Below are 26,256 nucleotides of genomic sequence, written 5' to 3'. Positions count from 1 at the left end.
TAAACTCAAATGAATGAATCGTGATACTGGATGAGAGAGAAGTCGAATGCACATTCCAACTGTGGTACCTATTTCTGACTTTAATCAATACCCCTTGACACCAAATCGTATATCAAACTACCATAATTTCTGACTTTAACAACCAAAATCCCTGAGTACACTTTATCTATAAGAAATTTCAAGGCTACCGACTCTCTTTAGGAAAAAGAAAAAAGCGGGAAGAAAGAACAAGAAGAAACATTAATGTTGAGTTTATCTATTCATCCTCCGACCTTAGCAACCTTTCTGTGCTCAATTTGCCCTGTAAGAGGGCATTGCATCTCTGTCCAGCTTATTGGCACCATTGTTGCACCTACAATGAACAATTAGAAAACCAGATATGAGCTAACATCATTTAGATTTGATAGGGTTACTAGCTAGACGCCCATGCACACATTAGATGAGGATAAAAAACAAAAGGCTGCATACTAACAAAAGTTCATATACCTGCTGCACTCTGGGCAGAAATAACACCTAATTCGTTCTTTGCAGTTGACAGATAATAAGCCCTGGCGTCTCCAAGGGACAGCTTATCAAAAGAATCAAGGAAACTGTTGAATATGATAATTGATATCATGAATTTCACCCAAAAGAAATATAGATATTTTGGAATGAGCATATAGCAGAATGAAGCAAAGCAGAGAAGAAAAAACTTATATTCAAACATTATTAATCCTCACAAAGAAAACGTTTATTAATGGCAGTAATAAGAAATTAGGAATGGGCATGCCACTTCAAAGAATAGGATTTCTTCAATGGAATAACACCTAACCAGACTTGCATCGAGGGGAAAAGGTTGTAAAATAACTTATTAACATCTAAGAAACACCAAGCCTTTATGTACTATTTAGTTTGGTCTCAAATTATCTTTAAATAAAAGCTGCACAGTAGTGGGATCATCAGGTTGACTATTACAATCTCTTTCACTAAACAATAACCGAGACATTCCACACATAAAGGATACCACAACAGCTCTGACAATGTCACCAGGGTGAAAAGACATGTGCATATCCACTTTGTCGATCTCGGTTGCTCGAACATCTTGAAGCCTGTTAATAGAACGAGCTCTGAGCTTTAAGGTATACTTGTAAAGTCAACAAAATAACAATTTTAAAACAGAACTACAACCACAACCAACTTCACCAGACAAGCTACAAACTGAATACTACAAGATAAATGCCACACCTTTGTGGTCACTGTTGAAAAGGAATGTTACGTACCTGATTATACCGGTAAATTTTTCACGGACAGACTTAGTGCCAAGACACATAATATCAGCAGAAGCCATTCTTGCCATAACTTTGGTAACCTACCATAATCAGAAAAATACAGGGCAAGGTTTATATATATGAATCAGTCCAACAATCTGCCTCCTAATTGAAGCAGGAAAGCTATGTAATCATGCTGTTGTTGATGATCCCTTACTCTAGCAATGACAATTGATCCAGGCTCTGGAATGGCACCATGGGCCTTGTGACCAGTTACTTCCACAGTGGGTCTCTACAAATCATAAAACTCAATGTCATCAATGGAAATGCCAAGACCACCGCATCATTAAATTCACACATTCAGAATTTAAGAGCCATGTAATACAAAAGGGTAGGGACAGTTCTTAAATGGAGAAGTCTTAAGTAAGTTTAGGATTGTTCATGTCTGAATTTTACATCTACTGTAATCGGTGAACATCCAATTCCAATATTAAAAAGTTGAGATTTTCAGGCCAGAATAAACCAAAAATTCAAACTTCCAACTGTTAAACTAATTTTCTCAATCTTTGTAGGTTTGTGGGTAGAGAAACAGAAGGAAAGCTGATAAGTACCTGGTCGGGTGAGTCGGGACGGGGGGATAGGATGCGGCGGAGTCCAGTGAGGGAAGCATAGACGGTGAGATTGTCAGGCGACACATAGGCACCTCTGCCTGCTTTAAACTTGGAGGCTTTCCCAAGCACTTCCCCTGGGGTCACCCACTCACTATCTTCTCCCATTCTCAACTCAACAGCAGCGCTGCGGCAGCTTAGCCTTTCTACACACTCACCACTTCTCTACTTGCTTAGCGGCGGGACGGACGAACGCTTGCTTTGCTTCTCTTTTCCCCTTTTTCTCTTTTTAATTTTTTACTTTCTTTATTTCTGTATTTTAGTCGCATTTGACTTATAAATTAATAGCTTTGCCTCTCAAACTCGTCAATTTTATTTCCTAATTTTTTATTTATCAACATAGCATAGCATGCTTATAACTCTTTTCGAGATTATTACTTGGAAAATCACAAACTCTTTGTTTTATGATGTCAAACTCCCAACTCACATCTTTGTTTTTCTTTTGAATTGTAACTCAATTTGCATCCGAGTTCATGTGTTCAATTTCCCACCACCTCCTCCATATCGTTTATATAAAATAAAAATAAAAACAAATGTAACCCACCAGCTAGTTGGGCTCATACTGGGCCCACCAATTGTTGGGATTAAATTCTTAGCCCAACGTGCAGCACTTAAGCCCACTTTTTTTTCTTAGTAATGAGGCCTTGGGCCTGGCCGTGACCAACGGATAGAGATGCGGACCACAAAGTTTGATGGTGGTGGGTCAGCTTGGTCCGTTGACGACTGACTCATAGACTGACATTATTATTGCCCTGGAATTGTGGGAAAATTGTGTGCATTTTGGGTGAGAACGAACAAGTGAAAGAAAACAGTTTTGCCTTTTCTTATATTGCTGTATGGAAAATGTATGTGAAAAAGCTCGAGATTTATAAACCTTTAAGCTTATTTCACGTGCACAAAGCTACAAAAAAGGAGGCCTTTTTCTAGCTGCATGCCATGCATCATGCATGTTAAAATAAGCAGCTGACCAGTCAAAAGAACAAAAAAGGCATGGCAGCTGCACCTCTCTCTCAACTGCATATATGATATATATATATATATAATTATACAGCAAGCAATCAAGCAAGAAGATTAACATCACTTTACATTAATTTAATTCATAAAAGTAGACACACATACATACTGAATATTTCAAGTTTAGAACTGGCATGGCATGGCAGCTGCTACTACATCTACATATATATATAAACCAGAAGCTAAAAAGAAGGCTGCTCTGCTCAAATGATCACTAGCTTAGCTTATTAGTAAGATCATGGCCGTTGATCATGAAGAGTCGAATTTGTAGTGCTTATCAACGGCAACGGAGACGTCCCAAGTGCAACTAAGGCCTTTGGGGATGGTGACAAGGTCCCCTGCACCAAACTCTACAAACTCAACAACGTCCTGATGATGATGATGATGATGAGATGAAGATGAGGAGGAGGAGGCTGCTGCTTTCTTAGGATATACCTTCACTTTGCCTTTTACCAAATAACATGTCTCTGCTGCGTCAAACTTGAGCGTGTACTTCCCCGGTGGACACCCCCATCTATAAATAATAATTACAATTAAAAAAATCAAAAAATATATATGATCTGAAATCATATCATATCTAATGAATTTTATGAAATTCAATAAACTTCATGACTTGAATATAACTATCTAGACAAATTATAAAAGACTAATTACTTGGGCCATGAGTTAATGCCCAACTCAGATAAGCGCGACTCAGAGGGATTGCTTTCTACTATGATTCTTAGATTGGGAAATGAATCTGCAGAATTTGATGTTGTTGCTGCTGCTGCTGCTGCTTCCATGAGAGAGAGAGAGAGAGGTAGGAAGAAGATGAAATGAAAGAGACTGCTAGGAGGAGCACCTGAGAAAGGAGTTTATGGGGTAGTTGGCCTACTCGTTATATATATTAATATACAAGAGTGCAGAGGAATCTTTACATGAACTTAAAGGCAATAAACAATACAGCAAAAAGCCTAAAAAGTAAACTTCGATTTATACAGTACACTAGCTTCGAAAAGAAAGGGTGAAAGGGTTGCAGGAAAAGAAAAACATATTAAAAAATATATTTTTTATCAGAGCCAGGTTTCGATCCTGGGACCTGTGGGTTATGGGCCCACCACGCTTCCGCTGCGCCACTCTGATCTTTTGAAATTGAAGTTACATATAATTTAATTTAACCGTTTATATTTGAGGTAGAATAATGGGCCAAATCCCATGCGCACAGCAGCTATGCTTGACAAAGAAATAAGCCCAACCTAACAAAGGCCAGAATTATGAACAAGTATGAATTATATACTTATATAGTATTTAAACTTCCTTAATCTGAAATTAAACTCCCTAAACTCTAAATCCAAATATTATATCCCAAATGTAAACAGAATGATAGTGTAATTTCTAAAATAAGGCCTTCGATCCAAAGTGTGCTACATAATGACTTTTTTTTTTCTTTATATATATATATATATATATAACAATTTTAAAATAGGATTAGGGATCTATCCTTTTTTGTTAGGCAATAAATAATTACTTGGGTAAGACCAACAAGACCAGTAATAGTATTAATAGTATCTTTTATAAATGCAAATTGATGTTAATGTTAATTCATTGTATGTAAAATATCATAATTTATAGAGAGATCCTATGTACACAAATCTGACCTCGTAATGATAAACTCCTTTTTTGGTTTCTCCACCTACAAACTGACCCGTAACATCTCTTATAAACAGTTAGATCTATCTATCTTCTTTTCTTTTTTTTTTAAGGAGTACCTGCAAGAGTGGAAGCAGCTGGCAGGATTGTGCCTGAGGCCAAATGTGGCCGCGGCATTGATTGCTACTATCTAATAAAATGTACAGGCCTCAAAGTATGTGATCATGGCAAATGTATTTGCTTTGGAGGCCAACCCTTCACTCCTTTCGCAGAGGTTGAAAATGCGGAATGTTCTCTTTGCATTGAGGGCCACAAAATCAAATGTCAAGGCGCCCTCAAAGTTTGTGACCATGGCAAATGCATTTGCGGTGGTAGCCAAATAGCTCTCCTGCATAGGGGAGAAACTCCTATGCAATGGGTATAATATTTGTTGTTATTCCTAATTAATAATATAATAATATATATAATAATTTTTTCACGTCTTATTATGTTATTAGCTAGAGATAATAAAATAATATTATTTCCGTTATAGGTAAGTTTTTTTGCGTGCAAAGGCTCCTAACTCATTATTGGTATTTGAAGACCTCCCAATCAATTAACTCATGTTTCAATTCAACTTCCTAAGTATGTAGTTGGCTCGGCCAACTTAAAAATGAATATTGTCATCTACTACTTCAATAAGCCTATGTATTGCAGCTTTTCTTTTCTAATGAATAAAAACAAGAGATATTTAGTCATATATTCATTTTTAGCACTAAAATTATAAATAAATCCTATATCATCTAATTTTTATAAACAAACCCAAAAAATGACAGCTTACCCTATTGAATTTAATTGTGATCATTAAATTACTTTGATACCCTATTGAGTGTTTTTGGCTTTTTTTATGAGGTTTGGGGTTGGGTTTGTTTTAAGAAATTAATGGCATTTTTGTAATTTAAAAAGAAGTTAAAAGCCTTTTGTTATGTTGTAAATGAGCTTTGAGTGTGTTTCTAAAATCCATTTCATATGGGGTTTTAAAAATAATTTAGGCTCCTATATTTGGTATAATAGTGAACCTCCCTAAAAACAAAGGGCATTTCATATTTGTGTTGCTATGTTGGTTTGTTAGTGTTGTTGAAGCAACCACCACAAAATATCATTGTCACCATGATATAATTGTCGTTTTGATCCACATATATAAGGATTTGGCTCCAGTTCAGATTTTGAAGTCATAAAAATGGAAGTTGTTAGATTGTGTGGGTTGGGGTTTAGCCAGTGCGACATTAAGGGTTTAGCTAATATGGCGTTATGAGTCTCTTCGGTTGCCGGAAAGGATGTGGAGAGGTGATCATTTTTTTTTTTTTTTTTAATCTAGTAATTCTCAAGAGCTCTTTAGGAGTTTAATGTGTTTTGTATATTAATTTTCAACTTTCAATATAGAGTTACCATTTCTGCTCTTACAAGGTGGATGGCTGCTTTGTACTTCTTCTTTTTTATTTTATTTATTTATACGGCTTTGTACTTTGTTTTTTTTAATACGGCTTTGTACTTTGTTATATTTCATCAATAATTGCTATTGTTTTTTATTTTTAAAAAAAGCTTTGATATTTTCAACCCATATTTTTATAGTTGTTTTTTCTCTATTTTTAAAATTTTTTCAAAATGAAGTGAGATTTTTTTGTTGTTGAAAATAAGCGATAGTATATTATTGATGAACAAACAAAAGTACAAAGCAACTATGTGCTGAATATGGGTAAATATTCTCTAGTGACCAAACTAAACAATATGTTGAATTCATCTAGAGAGAATCACGCACAATCCAAACAATGATTAAATCCCCAATCCAACAACCAAAATCACATGTACTTAGACCTATAATACAAATCAGCCCCGCAATGGCAAAATCAGCAAATCCGTATAAAAAGCCAAAAGCTTAAAAAAAAAAAAATCCTAAATAGAAAACAAATCACAGCAAATTCTTAAAGAGTTTCTAAAAATTATTAGTCTAAAATAAAACTAGGAAATAAGATCGCCGCTCCACATCTTTCGGGCAATTTCAAGAAAATCATGGCTCCATACATACCAGCTAAATTCATAGTCCTGCACTGGCTAAACCCTAACCCAATGCAAGTAGACATCTTCCCCTCCTTAGAGCTCCAAACTATGTCGAATGGAGCCAACTCCTTATGTACGTGGGCCAAAATACGGTGACTATATCATGATGACGACATCATTTCACGGCAACTACTTATACATCACAAAATAAACTAACAATCTTGAAGAAAAAGGGAGGAAAGGAAAAAAGAAGGGATAACAGGGAGAGAGGAGGAGGAGGTATGGAAGGAGACCGGGGGGCGGCAGCGGGCTAAGAGAGTGTCTAGCAATCTAGTTTTTTAAATTATTTTAAATTATAAAGAATGAAATTCAAACTCTTTTTTTAATATTATTATTTTTTTAATCTAGCCTAATTAACCCTTGCCTGGGATACAAAAGATTTCTATCCATCCCCCTTGCTTGTTTGGTCTTATTAACTATAATTAATGGGTTGCACAAGGAACGCAATATGTCTCTGTCTGTCTGTCTCATGATGATGCAGCTGCCACTGAAGAAGTTTTGGGGAGCAAATAACTGAAAGAGAAGTTCGGGAAAAGAAAAAAAAAAACCTGAAAGAGATGTTGGTATTATATGATGTACGTATGTATACAAAAATGGATGGTTGCAGTTGTATAACAAGGTCTTTGTCTTGCACCTTCTATGAATAGCCCAACTATAATAAAACAACGTGGCAATACTTTTATCAGAAAATGACACAAGAAAATAGACCCGACCAACTCTCTTTTCATCTGTTTACTCAGGGCAAGATATTCCGTTCATCTCTTAAGCAGAAGCTGACTAAAGTTTTTTTTTTATTTTTATTTTTTATACGAATGATATTGAAAGAGAAGTAATCGTATACAAGACATCGCGTGCATATATAATTTTTTTTTAATATTGTAAGGTGATATTATCAGCTGACATAATATGTCATCATTTTTTCAATATAAGTAAAATTAATTAATTAATCAATTAATCAATATTATGCACCAAAGAAATGAATAATAAAAACAAGGTGAAAAACACCATCCAGCACCAGGCAGGCAGCAGATAAAAACTTCCCTCTCTTTTCACACACTCAGACGGAGCATTTTAGCAAATACCAAATACCAAATACCAAACCATTCTCTTTCTCTCTCTCTCTCTCTCTCTCTCTCTCTCTCTCTCTCTCTCTAATTTTCTTGATTGATGCGCATACTCTCCCCCCCAAACCCAATCAAAACCCCAGCTCTCTTCAACTCCATCCTCCGTCTGCGATTCAACTCGCTCCGATCCCACTGTTTCAACTCAATGGCCATACCTCCTCCGAAGTCAGCCATGGCTTCTGCTGTCGACAACGAGGTGGGTCTTGCTCGCCGCTTCTGGATCAAGTTCCACCGAGAATCGGTTTTCGCTATGTACACTCCCTTCTCTCTCTCTTTGGCTTCCGGGAATCTCAAGATTGAAACTTTCCGCCATTATATTGCCCAAGATGTTCACTTTCTCAAGGCCTTCGCTCATGCGTGAGTTGTTGCTTTCTTTAATTTCATTTTCTTTTTTCTTTATACGAGTTTCTTTGGGTATATTTTTCTGTTGGGGTTTTTGGGACTGTTTGGTTGCTGGGAAAATGCTGTGATTGAATCTGAATCGGAATCTGAATCTGGGTTTTGCTAATTTTTTTTAATCACTGCAAGTGTTTGAGCAAATAAGGATTAAACTATGCCTTTGTTTATATGTCTATTTATCTCTAGGCGTATTTGGTTCCAGAAAAAAGTATAGCTCAGAGTACTTATTGTAATTCTTAGACTTTTTTTGTTTTTTTGTTGTCAATTTGGAAAATTTGGTTCCATATATGAAACATTTTTTAAAGTTAGATAACAGTTTTTAGCAACAAAAAATAAAGATTCATGAATTGCTTGAAATTGCATATTGGTAGTTTTACCCTAACACAAATATAAAGGTTTGGCGAATGCTCGTGCTTTCATTGTTGTGGTCTGTTTGATTTTGGGGAAAATATGGAAAAATAAAGGAATTTGGATTGTGAATGTAGAGGTTTAATCAATAGGAGGAAAGGATATGTGGTTTGATGAAAACTCGGTATCTACTATATATTTGCCAACACAGAGTTCTTGATTTTTCATTGTACGGATTTTACTTCCGTTTCTTTTTCTTTGCAAATCTTAGCCAAAAGGCCAAGTAAGGTATTCTTTTCCTTTATCTGTTCTTGACTCCTTGGTCTCTTTGGTTGCTGAGGAAACATAGGAAATGACAAAGAATAACCACATGCATCTTAGACACTTTTTATTGTTTAGTAATATGACATTTATTCTCCTATGCACCTTTCCATTCTTTGCCTTGGTATTTACATTAGGTCACCTTTTTTGTAATTTATTTTCATAATATGTCGTGAAATTTTTTTTATATAAAAATTTTCCTTTAAAAGTCTACCAGAAGATGAGCTAGGATTTTCAACTGAAGGGTTGTTTGGTTGCTCAGAAAAAAAGAAAACAAAAACAAAAAAAATTCTTTTTCATGCTATGTTGGAGAAAATTATATGGTAATTTGGCTGAGCATAATTTAAATGATTGACTTATTTGGTTGACTTTATTGTTCTTTAATAACAGGAGTAACTAAAAATCATAATTTTCAAAATTTTATATTCGTTTCTTTTTGTCAGTTTTCTCAGCTACCAAATGGAGGGTTAGGTATTTTGCAAATATTTATGTGCATTGAATGGGGTAAGTTTTTTGTTTTTTCGTTTCCCTGCAATCCAAAATAATGTTTAAGATAGGAATAAATTTTATTTTAGTTATTTTTAGAACTAGGGAAGTTTGAATTTATATATCTATTTTTAGGTGATTTACTTGTTTGATTCCTGTTTATGTTTGGTTTTTTAGGTATGAATTGGCGGAAGAGTGTGCAGATGATGATGATGCAAAGGTTGCGATTTCTCTGTTGAGAAATGCTGTTCGGGTGGAGCTGAAAATGCATGATTCATTTGTGAAGGTATGATGAAGGGTTCTTTTGTCTAATATAAGAGTAGACATGTAAATTGTATTTGAATGCAACATTCCAATTAAGCATTTATAAATTTTTTTAATTTTTTTTTTAATGTTCAAATATTGGCAGAAACTCTCTGTTTCTTACTCAGTTAAGTTACATTTTGCATTGTCTAAATATAAGAGTCATGCAGGAATGGGGTTTACATGGTGCTAAAAAGGCCGCTATCAATTCTGCAGCAGCAAAGTACATAGATTTCTTATTGGCAACAGCCTCTGGAAAAGTTGGAGGAGTTAAAGGCCCTGGTAAACTTGCAACCCCATTTGAAAAAACCAAAGTTGCCGCTTACACCCTTGGTGCTATGACTCCTTGCATGAGACTATATGCCTTTCTAGGTAAGGAGTTCAAGGCACTTCTAGATCCCAATGAAGGCAGTCACCCATACAAGAAGTGGATTGACAATTACTCTTCTGAAAGTTTTCAGGTTCGTCATATCAAGTTTTTTCACCTTGTTTTCTTATGGTCAGTCTGGTTATAATTTGCTGATTCTGGTCTCAAAGGTTCATGCATTGCATAAATGGCCTTCATTACTTCTATAGCTCAAATATTGTTATCTTTGAATTTAGGCCTCAGCTGCGCAAACCGAAGAGTTGCTCGATAAACTAAGTGTCTCTTTGACAGGCGAGGAGCTTGACATCATCGAAAAGCTTTATCACCAAGCAATGAAACTTGAAATAGAGTTCTTCTCTGCTCAGTCCCTTGTTCAGCCAACCATAGTTCCTCTGATCAAAGAACATAACCCTGCAAAAGATCGCCTCATGATATTTTCTGATTTTGATTTGACTTGTACAGTCGTTGATTCATCTGCCATTTTGGCTGAAATTGCAATAGTAACAGCACCAAAATCTGATCAACATCAATCTGAAAATCAGATTGCTCGGATGTCATCAGCTGATCTCAGGAATACATGGGGCCTTCTTTCCAGGCAGTACACAGAAGAGTACGAGCAGTGCATAGAAAGCTTTGTTCCGACTGAAAAAGGTATAGTAACAATTAAGGCAATCTTGTTTGATACTCGTGAATTTTCAAATTTCGTTTTGAAGGTGTGAAATTGTTACAAAAGCACCTTTATAGAGGTTACTTGCTCAGATGTGACTGTTTGACTTTCTGTGGTTTTGCAGTGGTGTTTGACTATAATAGTCTGCATAAAGCACTTGAAAAACTTTCAGATTTTGAGAAAAAGGCAAACAATAGAGTTACGAAGTCTGGAGTACTCCAGGGTCTTAATATTGAGGATATAAAAAGAGCTGGTGAACGTCTCATTCTTCAAGAGGGTTGTATTAATTTCTTCCAGAAAATTGTCAAGAGTGAAAACTTGAATGCAATTGTTCATGTTCTTTCATACTGTTGGTGTGGCGATCTCATCAGGTCAGCCTTTTCATCAGGTATATTTTCCTAATGAACATTCATAAACTTTTACTTTTGTTCATGTTTTATGTGTATGCATTACGCAGACTAAATTTACGCTTATTCTCTTGTTTTCTTGGAAGTACTATAGACAGTTTTATCGTTTTGATCCCAGTAGCTATATCTTGTATGTTGTGGACAAGCTGGTCTATATTGAAATATAATCCTTCTTTTTCCTCTGTAGAAAATGAATTGAACATGATCCTAACTGACTTTTGCTAAAGAGAAATTGATGCGAATGTATTACATCTTTTGTAGGCGTAGTATAACAGTCGTTTTCATAAGATGCCTTAAAGGTGATGTACCTAGATTTAGGATAAAATTCTGGATCATATGAGTTATGGGAATAATTTGGTGGGCATGGATTTTTCCTTGTACATGTATATTTGAGGCCATCATTCGAAACCTTAGAATCTGACCCTTGGTGGGCATATAAGATGTCCATTGTTGACATTTGAAGTGCATATAATTTTCACTGTGAGCAACTGTATCTTGATTTTCTCTCTTGTGTTGCCTCAGTCCTATATATGTGTGTATACATATCATCAGAACTAAGAATAAGTAATGTGTTGTTGGTTAAGATACATTATTACGTTGCATCTCATTGGGACCCGTCAGCTATTTTATTGTTGGGATTCTTGCTTATGGGTTGTTTCCTTTTGATTAAGTGTCGTGTCTTTGTTCCTTTTTCCTGTGACCAAGTATAAATGATCAGCATTATCTATTTATTGACTTTTGGAGCAGGGGATTTACACGAGCTGAATGTGCATGCAAATGAGTTTACCTTTGAAGAATCCATCTCTACAGGTGATATTGTTAAGAAGGTGGAGTCTCCTATTGACAAGGTTCAATCTTTCAAAGATATTTTAAAAAATTGCCGCGATGACAGAAAGAACTTGACCGTTTACATTGGAGACTCAGTGGGTGACATACTTTGTCTGCTTGAGGCAGATATAGGAATTGTAATTGGGTCAAGTTCAAGCCTTAGGAGAGTGGGGACTCAGTTTGGTGTATCTTTTGTTCCATTGTTTCCTGGGTTAGTTAAGAAACAGAAAGAATTCATAGAAGGAAGGTCTTCTAATTGGAAAGGGTTAACTGGCATTCTTTACACAGCGAGTAGTTGGGCTGAAATACATGCCTTCATTTTGGGGTATTAGTTTTTTGTTTTTTTGTTTGTTTGTTCTTATGCACTCAACTATGTGCTTGGACAAAGGAATCATTCATATATAGTGGAACACAGATAAAAGTTGGTGTCGTGTCAAAAACCAAAGATAAAAGTTGGTGGCTGATTTTATAAGGGCCACAGGTTTGCTGCTGTCTTGCCCTTTTTTCCTTCTCTTTTGTAAACAGGAGACCTCTTTGAGAAATGTGATGTTGGCCTCTCAGGGTGCTGTAAACAGGGTATGTGCAATTTTCTTCTGCTTCTTTCATCTTTTTCCTCGGTCTTTCCCCCTTGGGTTTTATTTAACTGTGTTATCGTATTTGTTTCTTGAATCCTCATATTTCAGGTATCGAGGGTTTACAGGCAGCAAGGAATCAAAACAGAGATTGTTATATCATTTGTTCATATAAACATTTCAAGTTCTGTATCTGTATTTTGATAGCTGATTGCTATTCGATATTTTTGGGATGAATGGCAGTTTCAGAGTGTGTATTTTCGGTGGTACCTATGCAATGTCCTATTATAAATGCAGATGCAGAGTTCATGTTAATGTTTGGATGTTGCAACTTTCTTGACTAGTTTGTTTGCTTCTGATATCTGTGCCAAAGAAAAGATATCTGTGCCCTCTATATTGTGATTAAAGATTGTGCTTACATTTGTGTATTATATGTTATGTAGATTTGCCCTTCAGTCAGTTACACCCCCACTGGTCTTATTCATATAGAACAGTTGTCCCCGTGTAGTCGGATGCAATGCTCCTGAAGGACGTGTGTGGCTGCGTATATAACCACAGTAGTTGGTACAAGATGCATCTACCGTGACAAAAATTGAACTCAGTTGCCTTGATCCCCAAGGGAACTGAGTTCAATTTTAAAACCATCTTAATCTTAGATCAAATAGACTGCCTCATCTGGGAAGTGCATGTCCTTTGCTTTTAGTTGATTCTTTTTACATATATATATGTCTTTACTGGTATCTTTTGGATGTTTGGTTGGGGCCATAATTTCTCATAGATAGTCCACTATTGAATTGCATGCTTTGCTTGGTTTGGCTTGCATCATACTTTTGGAAAGACATTTGAAATGCAATGCTCCAAATTGGAAACATGAAACGGATGACCATAACTTTTCAGTCAACATGACATCCATGATATGCAGACTATACATGCACTGAAACTGGCATGAACACAATTCATATTAAACTAGAGGATAAATGAGAGAAGAAGACTAGTTGACCACTACTTTTTTACATGCATTCGGACAAGGATTTCTCCATTTGCCCCCACATTTTGTCACTTGTGTAAGTTTTTCAAATAATTGAGCCCAATGTAAAGCTTTTCTAACAAAACTCTCCCCCTTTTTCTTCCTTTTCTTTAACCAACAATTCCTACTTTCTCACTTATCACGCTTAATAAAGTGAAGCTAGAAAATCCTGTTTGGTGGAAATGATGACATGGCGGGGGCCCTTGTCTAGTTGTACGCGAATAATGTTTAAAAACAGTTTTAGGGTTATACCATCATCACCAACTAATGGTATTATTAAAGATGTGCTTCGTACTGAAGATTTCATAAATCATTATAAGTAGAAAATTTTACTTTTCAGTGGAGTGGGATCTTAGCTTTTTATGTTTCTGAGAGTTCTGAAGATGCACTTGAAGCTCAGTGTGGTTGGCCACGTTTCCAAATCTCACTGGCTTTGGCTTCCACTCAAACCAAAATCCAGAGACTTTTTAATTGCAAACCCGTGAGAGCTTCTTTCTTCTTTTCTTTTTTTTTGGACAAAGAGCTTCTTTCTTCAAGTGCAAAAACATTACCCATGAGGTCCTTACAAATTATATTTCTCTCTCTCTCTCTCTCTCTCTCTCTCTCTCTCTCTCTCTCTCTCTCTCTCTCTTGTTCAATTGGTCCGCCCTAAATAATTTAAAGGCCCCTCCACTCTTTCAATTTGTAAAATCCATCCAATCAATCTCTCAACAATCCAATTTGAAAAGGCCCCTCCCCTTGACTTTGTTAGTACTAGTCGATCGTCTTTAATCAGACCATGTTTGTTTAGTTGTTTACAGTAGACCTTCCCCACTTAAACAGCACTAATTCTCAACTGAATCTCAATCAATTGTCTAAAGGACATGCCTTGAAATCTTGTATATATATATAAAAGGGTATCTCTATACTCTCACTAAGAGCTAAGGGTGTAATTTAATATTCCAAAAATGGGGGCACCAGAAATGTCTAATCAGAAATGTCGACAGCGGAGTAAACCACAATTAGCTATATATGGCTACCACATGTTGTGCCAATTTAGTCTTTCAATGAATAGGTTTGATGTGCAAACAGTTGACAATTGAGATTATATACGAATGATGTTGATCATCATTTCTTTATATAGCTAATAGTTATATAATCCATGCTTACCTTACCTTGGAATGATGTTTCTAAATTAATTATTATATGGTACAACAGATTAAAAAAATATGTAGATCATGTGACTCTGTCATATGCTATGGACATGAGCGCGAATGAATGACTATTAATGTTTGATGTAGGTGAATTCTACTATAGATCTTATATGCATGATGCATCAATGACTGACAATGGTGTGCCGGCAGGGATTGTCAAAAATAATTGAATGACAAAATTGACATGAGAGACAAAATTTTGACAAGAAGCTTTAAAAACAATTATAAGCAACTAAACTAATGCTGCCATTTCTAATAATGTCATTATCTGCAAACCCAAGAACTATCTTGTGTTATTATATATACAAAACCTAGTGATTGAGTTAATTAGAGGCCAGCTAATTAGGTTGTCCAATCCAATGGGTAAGTTTTGGCCAACTATGAGCACAAAATAAACGAATATTGTTTTTGTTTTTATTTTTAGGTATATATGTGGATCCAAATTGGATAGCTCACCTCAGATTCCAACTTTAAATTATAAGAGGGGGGTCCTTTTTACTTAATGGGATATTCCTTTTATCAGTAAAACACAGAGACATGTGAAGTAGGGCCTCCCATGTACGTACGTGGCCTAATTCATTTCCCTTTCACCTTTGTTTCATCCGCTCCCACAACCGATTGCTACTTATATATTAAGACATCTATATATACCCAACCACCCCAACATTCTATTGCCTCTTTCTTCTTCCTCTACAACTTAAAGTTGATTTTTCTGCGAGAGAAATAATAATTAGGGTTTCACTGAACTTGTCCAAGGAAGGATCGATGACGACGATGATGGTGCTTCAGAAGTTGATGAGAAGAATGTCAAGAGGAGAAGAAGATCATTCTTTCATGTCCAAAAGCTCACCAGGAGGAGGATATAGGGTCCTCAACTTTCAGTCATGGCCTGATTTACAGCAGTAAAGAAGGTGATGAACTTAAGGAGGAAATGTAACCTCAGGCAAGTCTGATTCTTGGCTTATACATATGATATATATATATATATATATTTATATATCAACCCTTAATGTCCCTTGACCTTCTCCGTTCCTTTTTTCTTTTCCTTTTAATTTCTGTTTGGACGAATGCCAACTCCTTTTCTCCTGATTCTTGGCTTGTTTGCCAAGAAATTAAAGGAGGAAACTGAAATAAACTGTGGAATGTTAGCTCCTCCAGGTTGAGCAGCGAAAGAGATGTAACTTTGTATTTCCGTTGTTTTTTTCCTTGTTTTGATCTTTATTATGCATTTGCTAGTGTGCTCCTTCACTGTAAGAGACATCGATCGTCGTTGTATAACACAACTGGTTTTCTGGTTTTTCTCTGTTTCTCATTGATCAATGAATCGTTGACTTGACACCGCACCGCAGAAGTGCTATACTAAGTTCGCATACAAATACTTTATACTCATCAAAACTGGAATCTTTTATCTTCCAAGTTAGTTTAGTATTTTTCACGTACATGAGCAGGGTAGATAATGGAACGTGGTTGGATGAAAAAGCTACCGCGTCACCGCATGTCTGATTCTTTTCAAAGAATAATTGCACGTTAGGGACCATACCTCTATATGTATATATAAACCTCAAATTAATTAGAGCACATGTACTCCTCTTCCCAGTTAACTGGCAATTAGCATTCTTAATTAGCTGGCGATGAATGTTCAACGTTTGAAACAACCTCTCATATCATATATATAGCTCTTTCTATGAGTCTTCCGGGTTAACAAACAACAAGAAGCCATAAATATATAATATGTCACACTGCTTAAAGATTTTGGGTCATGAATGAAATGATAGGTCCTGAATGAAATGATAGGTCCTAGCCGCTTAGCTCTCTAAACCTCAAGTTTATCTAAAATCTTCTTCTTCTATATTCACATTATGCGCAGCAGCAGCTTTTTATAGAACTGAAGCTTTTATTTTATAGCAAGGAAGGAACATGATAAAACCTTCCTTCACAATATATAATGAAGACTAGCTAGGCAGAGAATCGATCAGAAGATAATGTACTGGAAAGTAGTGACCCCTTCTTTTGCAGGCACATGTATGTCTAGCTCTAGGTGACTAGGTCTAGGGGGAGGACAGCAGATAGAATAAACAAGATTTGAGATCTAAGTAGCTCTTGAAAAAGCCAAGGACGTGGGGGCTATAGCAGCAATACATGATCAAATGTTGAAGCAAAATTAGTATAAATGGCATGGCAGGGTTCCAGATAGTTGGGAAAAAGTTAAAGGAAAAGAAGAAAACACTTTGGATAATGTATTAAACTTAATTAGAAAATCATCTGCAGGACTCTATCATAAAGTTGCAGAGAGCAGCTTCCTCTACAGAATGTGCAGAAAAAAGAAAAGAAATTATTATGAGAGATAGATACCATGGAGCCTTCATTGGGAAGATGGAATCTTCTCGTCCAACATAATAAAAGCCAGAACATAGGGAAGGAGTGGGGGGCCATATTTGTAGCTTTCTTTCTGCATCTTTTTATTTTTATTTTATTACTTTTTTATTGTTTTAATTTTGTAGTTGATTATATCTACCAGAGTTTGGGATAAGGACGATGGATCACTAAAGTCTACCACCCTCCTCCATCATTTCAATTTCCTTTTCATTATTAAAATTTTGAGTTAGTCACCATGTGTTGTCACCTAGTGCCAAAATGACGTGCAATTTATAATATATAAAAGAAAAAAGGAAGACAATCAAATTTAGATATTTCTATTGGTCCGTGACTCATCAAAGACTCAGTGACAAAGCTAATCAAAAATTAAATAAAGTAAATAAACATATAATATATATAATATAGTATGTTATGCGGTTGATGATTAGTTGAATGACACTTCAACAAAACTCAGAATCTGATAAGCAAATTGGAGAAGACAGACAGAGTCACAAACAGCAGCTTCCTTCCATCGCCCAATGGAAAACTGGCCTTCCTTTTCAATATATATATAATTAAATCGCTCTCTCTCTCTCTCTCTCTCTCTCTCTTGCAGCTTTGACTTGGCATTCCTTTCCTTTCCTTCTTAGTTCAACTCTGTAAGTGCCAACAATTAATTGAATATTATATTAATCACTTTGTGTTGGGGCGTCCGTACAACTTTAACAAGGATAATATTCAATTCAGCCAAATTGGATTTTTTTTTTTTTTTTTCCTGCCAAAGTTAAGAAGAGGATAGGAAAATCCAGGCACACGAATATCATGAAGTAGTTCAAAACTCATACACATGAATATCATGAATTAATACAAACATATTATATGGTTTGTTTTTTTTTTTTTTCAAAATTAAAGAAAGGAGAGGAAAACTCAAACACGAATACCATGAATTAGTTCAAACTCATACACAACAAATACCATGAATTAATAATACAAACATATCATATGGTTTTTTCACTGTAAAAGTGTGTTTTCAATCAGTGGACGCTATGGAGGAGGAGAACCATTAAACCACAGTGAACACGAGCACGCTTTTATGTTAAAGAATAAATCCTCTGCCATTCAATCAAGAACAGTAAAGTAAAGTAATTGATCTGCATATTTTACCCGCATAGCAGAACAGTGAAAAAATCATCCCCATTTATTCAACATAAATTTACTTTGCCACTGCTTTTACTATCTGGTTTGGTTAATCTAATTGGTCAATTATAGTGAACAAGAAAGACTACGACAGGTGAATAAAAATACTTGATAGCAATTAAACTTTTTTGGATGATAATAACTTTTTATTTTTTGAATATCAGCTATAAACAATTAATAATTACTACATAAAACAAGAAACAGTGTGTTATGATATCAATGTTCTTCATTTTGAAGTCTATACTGGAGTTAGCATGAAACACATGGTTACGTGTAACATTTGTGACTGATATTCAAATTTATACTTCACCATAAACGCCAAAGATTCATGTAATTTTGTAGGCATGATATGTAGCTCTCTTTTCTTTACTCTTCTGAATATCTCCCTTTGCATGGAGTTACTATCCATGGACTTATGCCATTCTTTTCATGATGATGGGTAAAATAAATGGCGTAGAAGAGGGTCTTACCTTTGCTTTTCGCTTCACGCGGATGCTACTATTTCTAGTGCCAACCAAGGTATGCTAGATTTTGCTCCTGCAATACCATTTCCTTTATACGCCCACACACGAGCATCACTTAAAATATCATGTATCTATTCTATCCTGGCTAGAATGTCAGCCTTATCTTAATGGATAACATCAAATTATGGCATTCTTGAATTAGATTGATGGTGCGGTTTCAGCAACCTTTGTTGGTTTTATATAGAAATTTAGAGGCAGTTCTTTGTAAGTGATGCTTTAATAAATAATTAAATATGAGTGATATGAATGTTGCAAGGTTACGTGGACTCTTCATTTCATCTTATTGCTTATACATGTGTCAATAAGACATGACACATGTAAGTGATAAGGGGCACTAGGAATTGCAGATGCATAGAAGACTTTTGGAGAAAGACAAACCCTGTGATAAACTTGGGCATTGATCCTCGTCTGACTCCCATACCCAAGTTCATGTAACTTATGTGATTGCACAAACTCCTTAGGAAATGAGCTCTATTTGCGTAGTTAGTTGATGAGCTACTTGTTATGTATATGAGAAACATAAACTTCTCATATTTCAGAGGATTTTTACTTCTAATAAAGTCTTTTGTTTTTCATGATAAATACAATAGATTGATACCGTACTTGCTGATTATTTAACTTATCTAATGTGTGTTAAAGATTACTCAATATATTTTATCATTTATCTTGATGTTGTTTCCAATATTGCTGGACATTAGCATGACCATGGAGTATGCAATGGTGAATTTTGCAAACAATAAATTTGTGTTTTTTCATCACCCCAAGGATTGCATAAATCCACCTTATTGCTTAGATTGCTTTCACCTTTATCTTATATGATTGAAATACTTTGTTGTCTGTAACTTAAGATATAATAGATAATGAAGAAGGATGCCCTTACCCATCCTTCCACAAATATGAGTTACTTTGTTATGCACACTGGCGGATCTAGCCATGTTTTGGGTAGGTAGCTGCCTACCCGAAAATTATTAGGAAATAAATATAGGTAGATAAAGCAAAAAGACCAAGGAAAAGAGAAAGGGGAAGAAGAAAAAAATAGAAAGGAGAGAGAGGGAATCAACAAGCCAGGAAAAGAGAAGGAAAAAAAAAAAAGGGGGGAGAGAGGAGAGAGGGATAAAAGTGGTAAAGAGTCACGTAATTAGATATAGATGGTATTGAATTCTCTATAATTATTTTGGACTAGGTAAAATTGTTTGGACACCCAATTTTTTTAAACACCCAAGCCCAATTTCTTGTACACTAAAGCCTAGTTTTTTTAGCAATAGATGCTAATTGTTTTTACATGTACTAATTGTTTTTTTTTTTTTAATAATCAAAATGCATTTGATTCATTTTTATTTTTATTTTCTAATTTGATGGATGATTATAACATGATGGATGCAATATCAATTTTGTTATTTATATTATTTTAATCATCGTATCAATGCCATACATGTATCCTAGTTTTTGGAAATTTTTTGTATGAGCGTATACCCATATTCATACAACATGTAAGTTCTTCCTACTCAACTTTCAAATCTTGGATATGTCATTGGTTATGCGGTTGGTTTCTTCGAAAACATTTGCTTTGTGGTGTTTGATGCCACAACCAATCCAGACATTCTTAGGGGTGCTTTTCTAGTTTTAAGACTGCTGCTTTCATAAGATACTTTTAAAATATATTAATATTTAAAAAGTATATTTTTTAAATATATACGAATATTATAGCCGTGCGGCTATACTATACTAGCAACTAGAAGTTTAAAATATTAATGGGGACTATACTCTTTTAAATATTTTAAAAGTATAGTCGTCCAGTTGTACTCTTTAAATATATATGAAAATTTTAAAGAGTAGCTGCGTGGCTTTACTCTTAAAATATATTAATATTTAAACAGTATAGCTGCCCTGTTATACAGCACAAAATGGTTTTTATTTTTATTTTTTATAATTAAGTAATATCCTAGACTTTTGTAATTACTTTAATTAGTAATTATGTTTTAATTATTATTTCTTTAGTGAATAATTAGTATTTAAATAGTGAACAAGGAAGACTACAACAGGTGAATAAAAATAATTAAAAACAATTAAACTTGTTTAGGATGATAAAAACTTTTTATTTTTTGCATATCAGCTATAAACAATTAATAATTACTATTGCCACAAAACAAGAAACAGTGTGTTATGATATCACTGTTCGCTTAGACTGCAAAATCCAATGGTAGACAATAATGTCGGGAATCGGGATTATGATTAATAGTTTCTGAAAGAATATTGTCACAAAATTTCTTGGATAACAAGCAATTCTAGATCAACAAGCTTTCTGCAATACTTTACAAACTAATGGTAGGGCCTTTCCTTGCGAAATAGGTTACAACAAAAGGGATCAAACACTTCTTACAGTTACATGTTACATACTCTGTTTTGTTCACCAGTCAACACAACAAACAAAAGCTCCTACTTCTCGTTCCATCTCGGTCTTCGAAACCTCTTAAAAATGATCTAGTTGCAAGGTGCTCTGAAGCATATGTAATGAAAGATGCCAAAGCCAGGCCTCCCACGACCATCAAACCTAGCCTGTTAAATGTCATAATAACATAAATTGTTCTTAGCCCTCTTTTTGAATCATATTTTTCCGAAAGATGGAAAAGTGGCACAGGCAAGAGCAAATTACCTTAAAAATAGAGCAGTTATCCCAAAAAGACATGGCAAAGATGGAGCAGCAATAGCCAGAAAAGCCATTCCTAGCCCATAACACAGTGTAGTACTATCACATAAAGATTCTTGCCGTTGATGACCTATAACACATCCAAAAACCATCAACTAATTTAGAAAATAAATAAATAAACAAAACAAACAAGGAACTAATTCGATGAAATTTAGTACATCAGCATTGGATTAACTCAAGCCAACTAACCTTTCCCAGAATCATAATCAACTGATTCAGGAACAGAGGACAAGGCTCCTGCTTGCACTGCTGTTCCCTTTCCCCACTGGTAAATTAGATGGAGATAACCTCCAAATAATATAAAGAAGATTGTGAATGTCCACTCATACATCATTAGTAAACCAGTCCATGGCATAACCTGTCGAGGCACAATTGCAAAAGCAAGAGCAAGGGCCACCAGGGCAGCCATGAAACAGACAACAATAGAGATTCCACCCAAATAAACAGGCACCTTGGTCTGCATCACATTAAAGGATTGTTTCACAGCATAAGTAAAAACAAAAACTTTATAACGACCATGTAACTTTGTAAAGTGCAGATGATAGTCTATTTTATATAAGATAAGCTTGAAAGTGAAAGGAAATTGGACCAGTCCAACAAACACAACTGAGACATGGGATCTAACCTGATGGTTGGGATCAATGGAGGACAATGTAGAAACAACAGTATAATTAAGTGTCACCGTAGATCTAATCTTGTAGTAAAGGTGTTTGATTTGGTCATACAACGAGCTTCTACATAACGAGCCAAAGTACTCCTGTGACTGCACCAATATTCAGAAAAAATAAATATATAATAAAATATATAATAAAAAATTTCTCAAAATTGGGCTAAAATGATCATGTACTTGCTAACCTGAAGAAACAACCGATAGTAACAAAAGAGTAGAGCACAAAATGGTAGCAGGAAAAGAAAACTGACAAGAAGAGCATCATTTGGATTTCTGCCTCCTCCAGTTCCTGGAAGGGATTCCTTAAGCTGTACCCTAGCATTCTGCAGTATCAACGAAAGTCATTGATTATATCCTCTCTGAATGCAAAAGTTACAATAAATATTTTTATATAAAAAGCAGATAACTACATAGATATTTAAAATAATTCAAAGCAGTACCTGCCAGACATCGACTGGTTTCAAAAGCCAAGATGTCCACCAATCCCAAGGTTTAAGGGGACCAAGTGTATAGTGAATGACACGAAGTTCACTTTCATTTACCATCCACTGAAAGTGTAACACACAAGCAGATTAAACAACTTAATAAGCATAACAAATACAAATCAATAGTACATTCCCATTTAGCCACTTCATATGGGTCATCACCTTATTGTTCAATAGGACAAACTAAAGAAAATACTAGCAATCCAAATTGTAGATATAAGACATCTTTACAGCTTGAATTGGAGTTCCATCTTGAACCATAAACATGGGTTCTGAGTAGCACAACAGAACTTGTGACATTTTTAGCAGTTTTGTAATCCAATTAGCTTCACACACACCAATTAAAAGGTTTCTTTTATTACATCTTTAGACTCTTGTGTACACCTGCATATACAAGAAAATGTAATAACCTCACTCTTTTGTATTGAAAACCTAGCTTCTCCAATGCCAAATCTTATTCCTTAAGTGTATGCAATAGAAATATCATCCCATTCTATGGTACTTTACATTTGGGAGTGATTGTGCAGGCACTGATATCATACATGCCATTGAAAGCATTTAAACTAGTCGACCAGCATTAGTAAGACATTTCAAACACCCATTCATACCCACCTTGTTTGCCAGCATATAAAGACCGACATCTGCATTATACAAAGTGGAAAGTCGCTCCATTGCAGGAGCCGGTCTAGACTTCCGCACCTCTGCTGGTAAACTTGGCTCAAAAAGATGGGCATTGGGAAAGTCAGAATAATAGGAATTCAGAAACCCCTGGTCTCCTGTAATAAATAAAGCACATAAATGTTTAGAGAGCGAAATAACTGTAATGGATCAATGCTTTGTCCCAAGGATGCCACATAACTCAGAAACATATAATACACCTATCATAACGACCAAGTTTACAATGGTAATTTAAGCATGTATTTGAGTATTTAACAAGTTTATAGAACTCAGATCTAGCAACTCCTTTTGACAGACTTACATGTAAGTATCAGAAATCAGTGGAGCATTGACAACAACAATGCAATTTAATTTGATCTGAATTCAACGTCTACAGTAGTAACAGTTCAGGCATCATCATACCATAACTATAAAGTTTAACTAAATTCTGTCTCCTAAACATAAGCTTGACTTGGAAGCTCACACTTGGGTTTGACAAAACATTTAAACTTCCCTCCAACAGTCAGAATAATATTTGTTCAGATCAATTATCCATACCATATAAGCATTATGGCCTACATAAAACATACCCATTAGTACATATCTCACTGACATGCAGATGAATAAATAATTACGTTTAAAGACCGTACAGGCAGTGAGAAGTGATTAAAATTACATGCAGAGTTATTTTACCTCCAGTGTAAGAAGGCAAAGTGGACACTTGTCTCATCATATCGTTAAAAACAGTTTCAGATGGTTCCACTACCATCACTCCCGAGTTCAGCCTCTCAGAATGCTTCAAGTTAGCACAGAATTTGCTGCATTTGAAAAGATCCTCGATATTTTTGACAACAATAGTATCCGCATCAAGATATACAACTGCATAATGATATTCCACAGGAGATAAGAAACACAATCAGCTATCAGAGAAAAAGTGGGACAGATCCTAAAACAATCAAATACTGGAACGTAACAAGGTCTGTTTGACTTCTGATAATAAGCAATTGAAGATTTTTACCTTTCTTGTAGTTAGTCATGTTAAAAATTTTCAGCTTTGTGTAGACACCCCAGAACCTCGACGGCCGTACTTGATTGGGATTTGCCAATAAACTAATCTTCTCCACAATCCATCCATCAGCCTGCACAAATATTCACCAAAACAATCACGCTTACAATCAATCTGATTTAGGGGTATTTGCCGCAGCTGGAACTTTAATAGAATGAAAAATTGATTTTAGGTCAAGCAGAAAATTTTATCCTTTATTTTTCCTAAAATCACTTCACAATTCAGTTAATGCCAAAAACCTGATTGATACTCAATTAGCTAACTTGCCGCTCTGAAAAAAAGGAAAGTCCATAAACTCAACTAAGCCTAAGCTCAGCCACTTTCCTTAATTAGATAGAAATGGATTCTCCACAGCTCAATTTGCGCAAGTACCAAAAATAAAGAAACAAAAGAAGAGTAATAACCTCGAGAAGCTTCATGGCGTAATTGGAGACGCCGTCCGAGACCAGAGCCACCATGTCCTTGGTGGATCCAGTGTCCCGTATCGAATTTCCGAGGACTCGAACACCCAGTAGGAACTCATCTCCGTACAAGAGCGTGACATAAGCCTCCGTCGACGTCTGACGCCGGGAAGACGACGATTCAAACGCACCGTTTGGTCGAATCGGGGCAGCCAGCACAAGCGCTATTAACACAAACCACACCTTCAGTCTCATTATAATCATTCAATTTTATTATTTGAAGGTTTCTCGAGAAATTCAAAGAGTTGGGGATTGGGATTTTGTTGACAACACAAAACAGAGGTTTGATTTCGAATTTGGGCTTGCTTTCATTTTCATGCGTTGTGTTTGACGTCTCTGACCTGGCTCGGGAATAGTCTAACTTGTTTCAGAGTAGAACACGGATTCTCTGCATTGAGGCCTACCATAGTGTCATGTCCTAACCAATCAAGGGCATTGCCCTTCTCCTTCAAATCAATCCTACAAGCCCAAATAGGAGTTTGATCAGGGCCGAGGAGACACTTGGCAATCCATTTTTTTTTTATCAAAGCCCACTTACCTTGTTATCAAAGCCCACTTACCTTTTTGGTGGGACTGTTTGTCTTTGATCTACCTCATTCTCTCAAGTGCTACTAAATTTTGTTACTGCACACATTATTTGTCGTAGATAATTGCATGCTGAGTTGGAATGATCTTGGTAAAAAAGTGCATTTTACCGAGCCTTTAGGAAAACCAGAAATATTATTTTTTTTAAATGCATACGTATGTGTATAATACGAGTATTAAACTAGAAAATACTAAACTTTTTTAAATGAGTAGTAACTCTGGAAAAGTACAAAATCAAAAGGGAATAATATAGACTTGGGTAATAGCCTAATAGTAATGGAAAATGCTTTGAACTACTCTTATCGATAAACGAAATTCAAGGGAAATAAAAAATAAAAAGGACCACATATAGCCGCACGGCCGTACTGTTTAGGATTTAGGGTTAATTGATGAGAAATACGTGCGTACATGTATAATACATTGTTGAACGTGAAAGTGCTAAAATCTTTATACGAGTAATAACTCTGAAAAAGTAAAAAATAAAAAAGGGACAATAGATACTCAAGAAATGGCCTAATAGTAATGGATAGGGCTCTTGGGCTATGAAGAAATTTAATTAAGACACCCAAACGATTTCACAAAATACTTAATAAATTGAAATTAATTACTTTGTGGACTTTTTCTTTAATTTGTTTATATTAAATAATAATTAACACATAATTACTAAGCAAAGTGATTAAAAAAGGCTAAGATATACTTGATTACGTATAGTAAATGAAAGAAGTAGGCCAGGTGTCAAAACAATAAAGCCTATTTTTTTTAAATAAAAAAGAAAAAGAAAAACACTTATAGCCGCACGGCTATACTATTTTTAAAAACAACTCAAAAAATATAGTATCGCCGAGCGGCTAT

The 26,256-nt window shown here is 35.3% G+C and overlaps 4 protein-coding genes, 1 long non-coding RNA gene and 1 other non-coding gene across 6 annotated transcripts; 1 reads left to right on the top strand and 5 right to left on the bottom strand.

Annotated features, from left to right (window-relative positions):
* Positions 1–33: 33 nt before the first annotated feature.
* LOC117629834 (exosome complex component CSL4) lies at positions 34–2,168 on the bottom strand. The gene is made up of 6 exons (XM_034362463.1): positions 1,859–2,168; positions 1,465–1,539; positions 1,260–1,348; positions 1,004–1,088; positions 487–568; positions 34–352 (listed from the first exon to the last, which is right to left on the bottom strand). The coding sequence occupies exons 1-6, from the start codon at positions 2,021–2,023 to the stop codon at positions 261–263; spliced, it is 588 nt and encodes a 195-aa protein (XP_034218354.1). The 5' UTR covers positions 2,024–2,168; the 3' UTR covers positions 34–260.
* Positions 2,169–2,982: 814 nt separating this feature from the next.
* Positions 2,983–3,766, bottom strand: LOC117632441. The gene is made up of 2 exons (XM_034365910.1): positions 3,584–3,766; positions 2,983–3,443 (listed from the first exon to the last, which is right to left on the bottom strand). The coding sequence occupies exons 1-2, from the start codon at positions 3,709–3,711 to the stop codon at positions 3,179–3,181; spliced, it is 393 nt and encodes a 130-aa protein (XP_034221801.1). The 5' UTR covers positions 3,712–3,766; the 3' UTR covers positions 2,983–3,178.
* Positions 3,767–3,979: 213 nt separating this feature from the next.
* TRNAM-CAU lies at positions 3,980–4,051 on the bottom strand. Its single transcript has one exon. It is a non-coding gene; the product is annotated as a tRNA-Met (tRNA).
* A 3,649-nt stretch (positions 4,052–7,700) lies between these two features.
* Positions 7,701–12,813, top strand: LOC117631801 (bifunctional TH2 protein, mitochondrial-like). Its single transcript, XM_034365102.1, has 7 exons — positions 7,701–8,136; positions 9,511–9,619; positions 9,807–10,097; positions 10,240–10,654; positions 10,795–11,058; positions 11,825–12,481; positions 12,589–12,813. Exons 1-6 carry the CDS (start codon positions 7,823–7,825, stop codon positions 12,235–12,237), a joined length of 1,806 nt encoding a protein of 601 aa, XP_034220993.1. The 5' UTR covers positions 7,701–7,822; the 3' UTR covers positions 12,238–12,481; positions 12,589–12,813.
* A 4,555-nt stretch (positions 12,814–17,368) lies between these two features.
* Positions 17,369–18,929, bottom strand: LOC117632862. Its single transcript, XR_004586531.1, has 2 exons — positions 18,720–18,929; positions 17,369–17,709 (listed from the first exon to the last, which is right to left on the bottom strand). It is a non-coding gene; the product is annotated as an uncharacterized LOC117632862 (long non-coding RNA).
* A 2,055-nt stretch (positions 18,930–20,984) lies between these two features.
* Positions 20,985–25,168, bottom strand: LOC117632823 (inositol phosphorylceramide glucuronosyltransferase 1). Its single transcript, XM_034366414.1, has 10 exons — positions 24,763–25,168; positions 24,311–24,431; positions 23,986–24,171; positions 23,248–23,411; positions 22,591–22,698; positions 22,336–22,473; positions 22,106–22,243; positions 21,670–21,937; positions 21,427–21,550; positions 20,985–21,329 (listed from the first exon to the last, which is right to left on the bottom strand). The coding sequence occupies exons 1-10, from the start codon at positions 25,021–25,023 to the stop codon at positions 21,188–21,190; spliced, it is 1,650 nt and encodes a 549-aa protein (XP_034222305.1). The 5' UTR covers positions 25,024–25,168; the 3' UTR covers positions 20,985–21,187.
* Between the last annotated feature and the right edge of the window lie 1,088 nt (positions 25,169–26,256).

This window comes from Prunus dulcis, chromosome 6 (assembly GCF_902201215.1).
Source record: "Prunus dulcis chromosome 6, ALMONDv2, whole genome shotgun sequence".
NCBI lineage: Eukaryota > Viridiplantae > Streptophyta > Magnoliopsida > Rosales > Rosaceae > Prunus > Prunus dulcis.
The sequence above is the reverse complement of the archived record's forward strand: the minus strand, read 5'-3'. Positions and strand labels throughout refer to the sequence as shown.